Here is a 13,618-nt window from a genome sequence, read left to right on the forward strand (position 1 = left end):
AGAGGGGGGATGGGGGGTATAAGAAAATTAGCAGGAAGAATTAATGCACGCGTGTGTTTCCGGCCAGGACAGATAAATGAGGATAGTCGCTGATTTTTGCCTGAAATCGAGAATCATCTATCCCGATTAGCATGGCTATATATATATATATAGTAGAACCAGGAAGTGGATGTGACACGACGACTATTTACGGCGAAAAGAGGAGGATCTCGCGTCCTTTTGCAAAATGACTGACGCTAAGTGTAACAAGTATCCAAGCTGATAACCAATCAGCTCCGAGAGAACTTAACGATTTGTGGGCTGAAGTTTCAGTTATCCTCTTCAGCATGACTGCCTCGTTTGCGTGCTCTCTTCAATATAGATAAGGCTATTTTTCAACTTGTAACGTATAGAGAGTCACTCGCAGCGTTGCAGCCTCCCTGTCCTCTGATTTCTATCCGTTTTCCTGCTACAGCTACACACCCTGACTAGACGCAACGAGTCCATTCATGGAGAACTAACTATGCAGTCTAACAGCTTTTCGCGGCCAAGTTAACTTTGCTCAAAAGTTTTTCAGTCGTTGAAAAGAGCTGCCTCATCGCTAAATCCGATAAGACAGTTTCGCTTTCGCAATTCTCCCGGATATTCCCCTAACGAACCATCCTACCACTGACTTTTGTCCCAAGAGTTTGCCACGTCAAATCATCCGTAAAACAGTTCTGTTAATTCCAACCTGAGCGAGCGATCCAACTTTTCTCCTACCCATTATTGTAACATTTACTGCTACAAAAAAGTAACTGTTCGACAATAATTTGCATATTCCTATAATTATATATACAAGAAATATACATAATTCATTTGATTCTCCCTCTTTCTCTCTGGCTTTACAATATTCGCGATTATATATATATATATGTGTGTACGTGTACAGTTTAATAAAAAGGACTGTCTTGATGAGTTTAGATGAGAGCGCGAATGAAATTTTGTGGGACGGAGCGTTTTCTTCGCGAGATACCAACCGGGACGTATATATGTATATATATATATATATATAAAGCATTGTCGTTTGAATTTCGGTGGAAGCGAAGCGTGTCGAGGCTGAGTAACTACTAAGAGCTGGAGATGTTGGTTTTGAGGAGGAAGAGTCGGAGGTGGAAGTGAGCAGTAAGAGAAGAATCGAGGTGAGGCAGACATAAGGAGCAGAGAAAAGAGAAGGAAATATCGAGAGTGGGAAAGGTGGCAGGGTGAAAGGGAGAGAGGAATGGGCACGCTAAGGCAACGGGTCCAAAGTCGGTGCGCGGCTCAGCGTGGCTGGCTCCTCGGCGGTGGTGGCGCGTTGCCTTCTCCTCCACCTCATCCTCCTCCTCCTCCTCCTCCTCGTGTCCTCTCATCCTCCTTCACCTCACCTCCTCCTCAAAGCAAGCAGCAGTACGCTCTCGACTCTCGCGCAGGCACGATTGCACCAATCTGCCATTCGAACTCGCGTACACGTGTGCTCGACGATCCACGCTCCGCTCCTATAACTAACCAAACCTGCCAAAACCTTGTCAAACCAAAGCCTCTCTCTCTCTCTCTCTTTCCTCTTCCAAACATTCATTTCATTTTATAAATAAAAGCAAACTTTCTTATTTTATAAAAAGTGATATTACCGTCTCTCGGAAAAGGTTCGATTGAGAAATTCTCGGACTTGTCCGAAACAGTGATTTATATAGAATTTCTAAAGAACTGTTTAGAACTGCGTGATTTAGTGATCCATGTACATTCCGCGTAATACCACACCAGTCTTGCCGTCTCGCGTTCGACGGTGTTCGTTAGTCACCGGGTAGCGAGTACCGTTCGCGGAAGCTAGGGCCGATCGCGCATGAACTTTCCCCAAGGTTGGCGCCCAAGGGAAATCATGCGATGAGTTTAGATCGCTCGATACACTCGCTGTGGTTCGGTAAGCGGATCGAGCCTGTGGTCATAACGGTATAGAGAGTAGGGAGAAAAATTGTTGGCGAGAGAATTGAAAAAGTTTGGAGATTTTCGATCGTTGCAGAGGCAGGAGAGTGAAATTTGTGATAATAATAATCGTTGGTTGGAGGGAAGTGGTTCGGGGAGAAGCTGCAGTGGGTGGTAGGAGAAAGAAAGTAGCACGTGCGTTGCGTGGCGTCAATGAAGAGGAGACTGAGGAGAGTTGTACCGCAACGCCGGGCACAATGGGAGCGATGCCGCTTGCGGCCACCAGGAAATTATGCAGAGTCGGCCTCATCGCCGTCCTAACAACGGCTATATGCGCCCTGGCGCTCCTCGACTCGACTCCGAGGCTCCCGGATCCACCGCTCGACTCTCCTCCCACGCCTGGTAAGCAAGCAAATCCTCCTCCCACCTGCATCGACCTAGAGATATACCGTTCGAAACATCAACCTACGAGAAGTCCTAAACGAGCTGCAACATTTGAAAAATCATACGCGACATTTGTACAGAGAGAGAAATTCTAATATAATTGAATAGAAAAGTTTCTCATCGAGAGAGTTGGCAGAAACACAATTTTCCAAAGTATATTCCATCAAACTTGTGCAACATTTACTTCAGTTTTTCTCATTTTACCAAAGGGAAAAAAATGATTGATTATTCCAAAGTTTCACGGAAGAGTAATCAAATTTTGACGATATACACTTTCCCACGTATTGTTATGTAAACAGAAATATATTCCTACGCACAGATTGCTCGAAAACAGTGACATAACGCGCCGTTGTTGATGCAAGTATAACCGAGGAGGAACCCGCGAATAGTTTCTCAGCATTATAGTGCTATCCGGCAGGGAGTGGAAGAAAGAGATTTGCACAGTTTTTTCACCGACTCTCACGCACTGTCGCTTGGATAAGGACGAGAGTCAACGCGTAGGCGAGAGGAGGAAAAGAAACGTGCAGCGAGCGAGGAAAAATATGATAAAAGGTGGCAGCTGCTTCGTAGGAGATAGGAAAAAAGGGCTTCATAAATAATTGCTTTTGTGGCAGGGATGTAAATCTCTCGCGGAGTTCTTTGCCGGTAGCGACTTCATTAGACGGAATAATTTACGGCTTGATTCGTCGAACGGCGGCCTCCCATCGACTCGTATATTCAGCGGTAATTCGCTCTCGGACGCTGCGGCTTTCGCGGAAAGCACGACAATCGTCGCCAAACGGCCTCTCTGTGTAATCGTGCATCGCGGAGAGCGGAGCTTATAGCTTTCGTGGTAGCTTTGCCAAAGTCTACGACGTGCGAGCGAGCGAGGCGACGAAGGGAAATAAAAGAGCGGAGGATCTTTAATGGGTTTGGCTTGGCGAGATACTGGGGGGTGGAGGAGGAGGAGGAGGAGGAGGGGGGGGGGGGAGAAAGTGAGGAAAAAAGCGCGAATAGTGGAAGGAAGAGAGGCGAAGCGGAGGACGATGCGACGTGTTGCTGGCGTTGCTGCACATCCCTATCGTGCGAATCTCCCGCGGAGACGCGTTTACTTTCTCGTAAACTCGTAGAGCGTAGCGGTCGAGCGAGCACTGGCACTGGAAATGGTAGTAAAGGGCACGGAGTCATGGAGAATACAAGCGGCACGCAACGTGCACCTTGATCGTTGGGTTAAACGCAGTCATGACTTTTAACGACGTTACGCCTCTCTCGCAGATGGAAGAACGCGCGCTTTTCGCTAAGGGAAACCGGGAGCATGCGTGAAACAAACCCAACAGCCATTCTCGCGCACTCACTGATTAAGAAACTTTTTCTCATGCGGCTGGCAAATCCAATTCCTACGAGAATTTCGATCCTTGGCGATAAACTGATAATAATACATATATATACATATATAGATGTACAAATACAATTATTGATAATAGTGAAACGGTGATGACGAGAGACGAGGTCGATAAATTAATCAGCTAGTGGTACACCGAATGTATAACAATTGTCATTGGGAAAATGAGGAAAATTCTCTTCTGTATAATTTTGAATAAAATTCAATGAATTTTCAGAGTATTAGTTGTATATGTGTACCTGCGCGTGTAGCGGAAGGCTCGAACGGAGCAAAGTTTCGTGTCGTTGTTAATAAGGGTCGGCTGAGTGAGTTTGGATGGACAGCTCTCGCACGGTCGTCGAGCTTAACGCGACAGATCCGTAACTGTATTGACGCAACACAAGCTTACCCGTCCGACCAAGACCAACGTGCTCCTTCCGTCCGGCCATAGAATTTCAATTCCTAAACACGCTCACCAACTTACCATCGCCGTATCTAAACTTTATAATTTCATCTCGAAGATAACTCGAAAGTTGGCATAAAATTCTCTACCAACCTTCGACCACACCGCTTAAAGGAAAAGAAGAAAAAAAAATAGAGCAAGAGATATATCCAATTTACCCAAGTGTTTGTTTCTCCTAATTATCTCTGCACTCCAAACAAGTTGGAATTACTCGTATAATAACATAATGACAATAATAATAGCGCGGAAAGCAGTATTTGCAAAGATGAGTTATCGTCGGCTGTCGAGAGAAACGGTTAAAATTGAATATCGAGCATTTGTATAACGCGTGATAATTATGATTGCGATAATGGCTACAATCTATTATGGGCGATGAAGGTGAATAATAATTTGCATGAGTTTCTCTCGGGAGCGGAATGGGTGAAAAATACAGGATGGCGAGTTTCGAGATTGAATACGGGTTGAAAGGAGGGAGGGGGAGGGGGGGGGGGGAATTGGAGGATTGGGAACCGGACTGGAGAACGGAAAAAGAGATGCGCGTCGCCGGACGGCTGCGGGCGCGGCGAGCTCGTCGTTCCGCGAGGGGGGCGTTCGAGATTCTTGCAATTTTTTTCATGACGCGAACGAGTAATTCCTACGTTTTTCCTTGCAGGTGGCGAGCCTCCAGGAACGAGGAGCATAGTCGCTTACTCCTGGGCAAGGAGATTGGCACTCGATTACAGGCCCTCCAAGGAGTGTGACAGTAATGGAACGTACGGGAGGGCGTTGTTAAACGCATTCGAGCTGCCCTCCGCCAAGTGGCTCGAGACAATCCCCGGACGGCTCTTCCTCTACAGCGGCCACTTGGATCTTAGAGTGGCTGGTTATCCGAGCCTCAGGGTGATTGGCGTTAAACGAGGACCCCTGGCGACCTCTTCCCTCTTCTGCACCGTTTGGTGAGTGATTTTTGTCTGGTCCGGATACGCCTTGATGCCTCCTATCGACCTTCATCCCCTCCTCCTGTCCATCCTACCCATGCAAAAACTTGCTATTAAAACACCGTCGCGTCTCGCGTCGCAATACCGCTGGTGCCGCACGTTCCCTCGCTTAGTTAACCCAGCCAACTATACTTGCCCCCCCCCCTCACCCCCTCTCTCCTTACCTTCCCATTCCTTCATTGCTCATCGCTATATACCTCGGCCTTAACCCGCCAAAGGAAACACGTAACGTCGAGTCTCTCTGCTTACCAAGTGCGAGAATCGCACTTTTACCTTCACGGTTTAAATTATAACCTCTCTTTGTTTTTTCCATTCCCCCACTCATCCAACATTTTCATCCTGCTCTAACATCTATACGCACCACCTGAAACTTACACCGAACCAGCTCACATTTCCGTCTCCCCTTTCATTCAATTTCTTCTTCTTTCCGGCCCGTTTAACATCGTCTCGTTACAATCTGATTTGTTCTACGGCGATTTTTACGTAAAAACTTTTCCCCGTCATTAGTCATCGTTGTTATTGCTGGAGAAACGCAATCGTCCGTCATGCACTGCGGTAATTGGTTAAAGCTTGTGATAAGCGGAGGGTTAACCGACGGATCATTTTTTTCTCTCGCTTCATCACTCGCAAAGCTCGCATTTAAATCGAAAGATTTATTCAGTCTCGGAGGCCATTAAAGTCGTTGGTTTGATTAATACGTGGCTATAATTTTCTTTCGTCATCACGTTCCTTCGGTTGTGTATAGTCGATTAATTTTTCTCCCCCCCCCCCCTCCCCCAACTGCCTTACGAAGCACTCAAATCCTCGCTAAAAATGAACATTCGCGCTTAAACTTGACTTTGAAGCGCGCGGGAGGCGGGAAAGAGATGCAACGTACAATTCCAAATGAAAAAGAAGAAAATTCGAGGAAGGATAATGGCACCAATTTGGCTATAATGGAACGCAGTACGTAAAGCACAAAATGGCAGGTGGAGCGAAAGAATCGGCCAGTCTTCCGTAAAACTGAGTGGTAGGATTTTCTGTAATGATGAAGAGCGGGGTGCATGGTTACAGGGAAACACTTCACTAACACCTAATAGTTACTAATAGTACGTCTATCTACCAAGTTTGGCTATCAACCGTGCCATGAATTTTTATAGACTCTTTAAACTCGGCTCCCGTAATTTTCATAATTGCTACGTGAGAAAATGATGATCGCCTCATCTGCAGTTGTGGAAAGTATCGGGAATATCGCGTGAGTGTCGAGCGAGAATCTTTGAAATCCGTTGAAAAGATTCGGCGCTAACGTGGAAGGATGGATGGATGGATGAATAAATAGAGGAGGTGGGGTGGGGATATTGGAGAAATCATACAATGCTGAATAAATTTTCTTGATACGCTTCAGGTACGAGAGGGAAGGCTCGACTCGTTCCATGAGCGTGGAGGCGCTGGTATCGAGAATCTGGTTGGACGAATGGGGTGGTAACGTGGATAATTACACGGGAATTTTGGTTAGCTGCCAGCTTCCGTTGGATTCGATGCGAGTATCGAGGGTATACGTGGGAGCAGAGCCATGCCACGAGAATCCTAGTCAGAGTATAGCCATAAGTCCTAATGCAGCGGAGGCCAAAAGAAATCGACAGTTCACCCTGTGCATCAAAGGGTTGGACTTCGATGAGGATATTTCGGAGAAGTTGGTGGCATTCATCGAGCTCCATCGTATCCTGGGTGCCAAGCTCTTTTATTTCTACGTGTTCAATGTTCACAAGAACGTACTGAAGGTGCTGAAACTCTACGAGAAATCGAGACTCGTTAAATCGTTCAATCTCACCTTGCCCGGTGATCTTCCGAACGAGAAGAACAGCAGACGACGCTTCCTGGCCGAGAACATTTGGACGAAACGGCGAATGGAGCTGGTGCCGTACAATCATTGCTTCTACGAGAATCTGCATCGTTCCGAGTTTATCGTACCGATCGACATCGACGAAGCAATCGTTCCTGCCAGGAGGGCCAGCTGGGTCCAGCTACTCCTAGACGAGAAACGGAAGCTCGGCAAAACTTTCAAGGACTTTGCTTCTTATTCCGTGAGAAACGCTTATTTCTTCCCGGAGTTGCAGAACAAAACTCTCGGCGGATCAAGTAACCTATTAAAAAGCTCCGGGAAAAGCCTACTTGGTAATCCGGACTATCTGGATACGGTAAGGACCGCGTCGATCTCTCCCGAGGGCGACTCCGTCAAAAGCTTCATATCCACCAGAAGGGCATTGACTGTTCACAATCATTACGCCTTGACCACCCTTGACCCCTCCACCAGAAGGGCCCACCATCTCGATCCGAGAGACGCACTCAAACACCATCACAGAGCCTGCGACAACAAACTTCTCGACTGCGATCTTCTCATGGAGGACACCGAAGTCGACCAATCGGTTCTCAGATTCGCCGATCAACTCAGGAACAGGATGAAACTCGTTCTGGCTCTCAGCTCTCTTGATCTACAATAAATTCTATATACATATACCTATCTCGATCTTCGTATAAATAAAGAAATCCTTGATCTCATTCACAAAAATTCCCCCCCCCCCCACCCATCCTTCCCTGCTCTCGACAATTTATACATATATTTGTACAATCAATCTTGTACGTCTCTGTAAAATAGTTTCTTTTTATATATACATAAATCTTTTAAGATTGGAGTAATAATTCTCCCTTTCAGATCTTACTTTATTTCCTTCCGTAGCTTATTTATATCAAGCGTGTACGGTTTTGCATGATTTTATTTCTCCGTGAAAAACTGGCGTTCGATCGAGACCTCATCTGCGCCCGTACAATGATTATAATAACTTAATAATGGATGAAAGAGGATCGTCTTAACGGGGCTAAATACCAGTTTAACAGGCGGCTACACTGTATAGGACTATTACTCGCAACTTTATAGTAACTAACAAGCCCGTCCTACGAGAAACTTTGCATAGTCATTCGCTTGATCCTGCAAAACGATAATGTTAAATCGTATTAAATGGCTAATGCTAAATGAGATGTAGAAAGAATTGACACAGCAATGAGAAATATGTTACACCGCTCTCCAAGGAACAGTGTGATATAGGAAATAGCGAAACTGAATTTTACCTTGCTTAAAAAGAATCCTGTAGCAGTCGTGTAACATGTATACGTGATCTTGGCTACAAAGAGGTTAATTAGGATAAAATCTGGGAGCAAGAGTAGCGAGTGGGTTGAATGCACGTTTTAATAGCGTAATTTTTACGAAAACCGGATTATTATCTATAGGCATCAAAGTGAGTATAGCCACTACGAGTATAGCGCCGATTTTTTTGCCTTTTGCTACCGAATCAATGCTAAAAGGACGATGATAAGAAGGAAGAACGCGATTCGAAAAATGCGAAACATTAATATATATAAAAGCTTCCCTTGTCTATACCATATATACACTTATACGTAGCATTCCAGCACTATCTCGCGAGGTAAATGGATATATAGATAAAATAAAATCGTATTTTCAAAGAGATAAGGCCAAGTTCAAGGGGAGTAGAAAACATTCCATTCTCTGGCGCTCCATGCATTGTTTTTATTATATATATATATATACATATACGCAACGCGTTCCCGGCGTACACACGTTTGCGAGTAATGGCTGTTAGCCCGAGGTGTCGACGATTCTTCAACAATGGATGTATTCAGATTCAATTGCGCCGTTCTCTTCAGCTGAAATAGAATTCAGGAAGAAACCGTAGCTCCGTCAACTTATTGTTCATTGAACTTGAAGCGGGTCGTGTGAAAAATATGGCGATCGATTCTTTGCAATACTTTGCACTGCGAGTGAGCCTCTCTCTCTCTCTCTCTCTCTTTCGTGACAATTAAGCTATAGGTCTCTTTGAAGAATCTCTCTCTCTCGTGGTGCCTGCTGGTGTGGCCATAATTTAACGAATCAGAGAGACCAAAGTGGCATTTGCCATCCGAAACCCTATGAGGCTCGCGCGCATCAAGATCGTCCTAGTTTGACTTAGTACGGATATAGCCTGGTATATATATATATGTATATAGCTTGGTTAAGCGCACGTAATAAGTCCCGAGTGGAGACCGAGAGTGGATCGAACGGACTGAAACGCTTTGGGAAAGCCAGCTCGATTATCGCACGTTCGCCGCTCATGGATTTCCCGTCACATTTTCTGAATGCCTCGAGATAAGGACACTTGCGTGTACGTCGATAGTTTCCCAGAAACCCTTGCCAGTCCAAGCCCAGAGATTGTCTTTCGCAAGTATTTGCGCTTAATCTGGATAAACATTTGGCTAATACTCAAATGTCAAATACCTATATATATATGTATATATAAATGTGTGTATACGCAAGGAAAAAATTTCATTAGGTCAGTGACCAAGTTTGCGAAAGACAAACTTTTCGAGTATCGAGATTTAATCAATTTCTCAAAATTCCCTTAGCTGCAAGAGAGGATCCAGGGATGAAACGTACTTTTTGTACGGAATATGGAAAAAGTTCCCCAACTCCATCTTTTATTCAACGACAAATTCTTTGCAATGAAAATGCTTAAAACAGGACGACGAGAATGGACGATTCCTCGATCGAGTCAATAGAAAAATCCCAAACTTATTGCTTATAAATATATATATATATATATATATAATAAATATATATGTACAAAAAATGACAGCTGAGTTATTTAGGTAATATCGGTATATATATATACATAGAGTTGGATTCGTTTATTCTCAATAATAAGCCGCGCAATGACACAAATGCCAGAATAAAGGGAATGAAAAATTAGTAAAGTAATAAAAAGTTGTAATAAAAATAACAGCAGAACGGAGATGACGTATGATGTTATTTGCCCGCTAGTGAGTTTTGCACTTGGTTTTGTCTTATCGCAATTCGGTGCACGCAGTTGTAATAAAGAAAATAGCACATTGCGGATTTTCATTTAATTTCAAAGTACCGCTGCGCGATAAGTGATAAAACCTTTCCCGGGAATTTGTAACTCGAGTATAAATAGTCGAGTGGAAGATACAAAACTCGTCCAAGTTTAATAAATGGTAAAGAAGCTGTGATTAATGGACACTTGTTGCGCAGATATATGGAGTAATAATGCGTTCTACGGTATAAACGCGAATTTCAAATAAAGCGTGTTTCGAAACTGCTATGAGACACATATGCCTCGTGTAGTATTCGCCCGAGTAAATCTTCTCAAGAATCGTGTGGCATCCGAAATTAATATGAAAGTAAATCATCGGGAACGCTTGAAAGAGGCAGCGTTCGAAGCTACCGCGCGCGGGAGCTTATATATATATATATATATATATTCCCCGACTAAAATTACCACGCAGCATTTTCTTGTTGCTCGCTTCCTGGATGTAAACTTATCTCCCCGAATTCGTATCGCAAACGCTCAATTCCTCCATCTATTAACATTTATCGGGTCATTTGATTGAACCTTGCAATATGGCTGATCGTTCTCGGTTTAGAATCTAAAATTTGACAAATCCTACGGTTTTCCAGCAGTAACGTCCTGTGTTATCGCAAGTTTCCAAGGAAAAGAGGAGCCCGGAAAGATTTTCTTCCGGAATATAGCAAAACTTCTTAAGCCTTTCAATAGTAATTCTTTATAAGATAAGGTTTATGAAGTTTGTTGAGTTTCAATGCATATTAGGTAATTTTCGTTGACAGCGAGGCTGCAGAGATAGTGGTGAGATATATACATGCACACACGTGTATACCATAGGAAAAGGCGTTGCAACGCTGAGTAAGCAGCAGAGCTCCAGTCTCGGCCTCGGGGATGATAGCATCGCGTGAGTAATCTACCTCCCAAAGGCGCACATTTTTACGACTTTCCTTACTTCCTAAAATCCAGGTCGCTCGATGACGTTAAAAGGTATGGTTCGCTTCGCGCGCTTCTCCAACAAGGATGTGCGTCCCTTGTTTCATAAATTTCTCTCTGCTTTATACTTTCTCGCTCTCTTTCTCTTTCCCGCAATTCATTATTCCAATCAGCAGTGGCACCCTTAATTTGACGTGTACGTGGGTCAACCTTTGGATACCGTGTGTCGTTGACGTAGGTCGGTTCTCCACACACACACATTCTCCGTAGCTCCTCTATTTTTAGACACAAATGTCTGATTTTTATCCACTTAACATCAGCGCTCAACTATATATATATATATATATTCCAACCCAAACTGAGCACTTCTAGCCACATGTTTTATTAACACGAGGTACTCCTCCGGAAGAAAGTCACTCAAGCTGTCATTTCCCCGTATCCGCCAATCCATTGTTCGCTATAACACTATATATAGGTATACAATAATTTAGCCCATGTTGAATGAACGTAGTCGCCGATTTCTCGTAATAAAGAGCGCGTGGGTCGCGCACCATGGTAACGTACGTACGTATACGTATAGGTTAGTTACTTCCGCGACCACAGAAAGGGGTGTGAAGGAATAAAGGGGAGAGGGTTTCTTCTCCCTTAATACTGCATTAGAGCAACTTTCCTTTCCAGATTCGCGCACGGTATTACTTAACGCGGATTTTTCCCCAGATCCTTTCGTGTAATATGAAAAAGCTTATATTCCGTTAACACCCGGTCTACTTGGAAAAGCGCGCATTTTAAAAGCTGATTACGCGGCTAAAATATGAAATGCAAGTCCTCAAGAGAGAACCTTGCGCGTGTATTAATTCAGACTTTAATCTCGATCCTCGCTACTGTATCGTATATGAGAGCGATTTTGTCCTTGTTCCTTTTTCTACGCAAAACTCGAAAATTGAGACAATCCGTCGCTTTGGCAGTTTAAATAAACAACAATTTAGAGTTTAATTGAAAGTTTGTATAAGAGAGATGCGACAAGGTTGTCTCGGTGTTTTATCGCATCGGCCGAAGCTTATTTTGGAGGAAAAGAAGAGCGTTGTTCCAAAAGTGTCAATCCTTTCGGTGAATTGGAGAATTTTTCATGGTGGAAGAGAGTTGGCACGAAACCCGCTGCTTCCAGAGATAAGCACGTATGTTGGTGCAGTATCGAGAGTATAAAATAGAGACGTGCTTCGAAAATTTGTTCGCTTGATATTTTGTACAAAGCATATATTCCGGACGGTATAATGGCTGTGGGGAGAGGCTAATTTGAGAATTTTCTGCGAGCTGGCGCGAAGAGGAGAGCCAAAGTGAATATTTGATCATTTTCTCCAGTGGTTGCATGGATATGATGGAGTATTATAGAAGGATGATCGCTCGAAGGTGTCAATATAACCCTTGCAAGGAGATGAGAAAGTACTGAAATTTTTCATAGCTGCGGCCAAGCGCGACGTATATTCGACGTATACTCGACGTACACTCGACGTATCTATATATATATATATATACAGAAGGTAGAGGAGGTAAAAGCACGTTGCTTCGTGAGAGAAAGTACATATAGTTGAAGAGAAGAAGGGAAAAAGCTGTCGCAAGTTTTGCCATTCTTGGCGTATATCCGCAAGCATGCGCCCGTCACCGTCCAAGAGAGTAGGAGAGCGAGGGCTGCTCGCGAATCAGCAGGCCAGTAGCACGTGCGTAACAGTCATCCTGGCGCACTCGCCACGACAGTTTCCTACCCGCAACGTGTCCTCTCCAATTCTCATGAGAATGATTAAGCCACGATTTAACGCACGCCCTACGCGCCACGCACCTCTCCACTGTCGCCAATAAACTCGGCCGTAACCTCGCGAGAAGAAGAAAGCCTTGAAATAAGAAGAGAAATATAGGAGTCAGGGTGGGAAAGGGTGGAAGATCGAAGAGAGTGAAAAATGTGCTTTCGGACAATTTTCGATGGCGTGAAAAAGTGTCGGTTGATCGTTCGATGCGGCTTTCTCGCGAGATTGTCGAAAGGGTTGTTGAAAGAGCCCTTTCCGAATATATTATCGCAGGGGGAATATTGGGAGTGCGGCTTGAACTTGGAGAATAGATATCGACCGTAATGAAACGAGATGGTGGGCAGTGAATTAAGCAGCGTACGCGTCGTGCGGGATGCGGCGGGTGCATCCTGGACCAATGAGTTGTTGGTGACGATGCGCGCGGTATTATGAGGGTGTTGCGGAAGAGGGAGAATTGAGAGAAGGAGAGAGCAGGAAGATGAGACACAGCAACTCTTGGCCAAATCGAAGCTCGCAAACGGTGAAGGTTCGCGTGAATCCGGACTCGCGCGAGTTTACAATCATCCCGACGATCCGTAAAACTTGGCATCCCTCGTTGTTGCAAGGGTGCAGCGGCGGCGGCGGCGGCGGCGGCGACGGCGGTAGCAAGTTCTCCAAGTGGAATCCTTCGGACTCGGAGGAGATCGAGTCGGTCCAAGGGGAAAAAGAGTGCAGTCTATCGGTTGGAAGATCGGTGGTGGTGCAGCCCAGGGAGGAATTAGATGCCTTGGGATCCATCGATGGGGAGGGAGGTTTGAGCCGCGAATTTATCGGATCGTTAGAGAGCTTGG

General features: G+C 44.8%; 1 protein-coding gene across 1 annotated transcript; it reads left to right on the forward strand.

Annotated features, from left to right (window-relative positions):
• The first annotated feature begins 1,434 nt into the window (after window positions 1-1,434).
• LOC136773441 (uncharacterized) lies at window positions 1,435-7,733 on the forward strand. The gene is made up of 3 exons (XM_066727137.1): window positions 1,435-2,322; window positions 4,840-5,122; window positions 6,549-7,733. The coding sequence occupies exons 1-3, from the start codon at window positions 2,178-2,180 to the stop codon at window positions 7,642-7,644; spliced, it is 1,524 nt and encodes a 507-aa protein (XP_066583234.1). The 5' UTR covers window positions 1,435-2,177; the 3' UTR covers window positions 7,645-7,733.
• The last annotated feature ends 5,885 nt before the right edge of the window (window positions 7,734-13,618 follow it).

This window comes from Prorops nasuta, unplaced genomic scaffold (assembly GCF_024137725.1).
Source record: "Prorops nasuta isolate Cenicafe-Biocafe unplaced genomic scaffold, Cenicafe_Pnas_1.2 PNAS00005, whole genome shotgun sequence".
In the NCBI taxonomy this organism is placed as follows: domain Eukaryota; kingdom Metazoa; phylum Arthropoda; class Insecta; order Hymenoptera; family Bethylidae; genus Prorops; species Prorops nasuta.

What these genes read in the sequence shown, in the direction of transcription:
- LOC136773441 (XM_066727137.1), top strand. Translation starts at nt 2,178, where the DNA reads ATGGGAGCGATGCCGCTTGCGGCCACCAGGAAATTATGCAGAGTCGGC. An exon ending in CGACTCTCCTCCCACGCCTG is followed by an intron (nt 2,323 to 4,839) that starts GTAAGCAAGCAA and finishes TTTTCCTTGCAG; the next exon opens with GTGGCGAGCCTCCAGGAACG. An exon ending in TCCCTCTTCTGCACCGTTTG is followed by an intron (nt 5,123 to 6,548) that starts GTGAGTGATTTT and finishes GATACGCTTCAG; the next exon opens with GTACGAGAGGGAAGGCTCGA.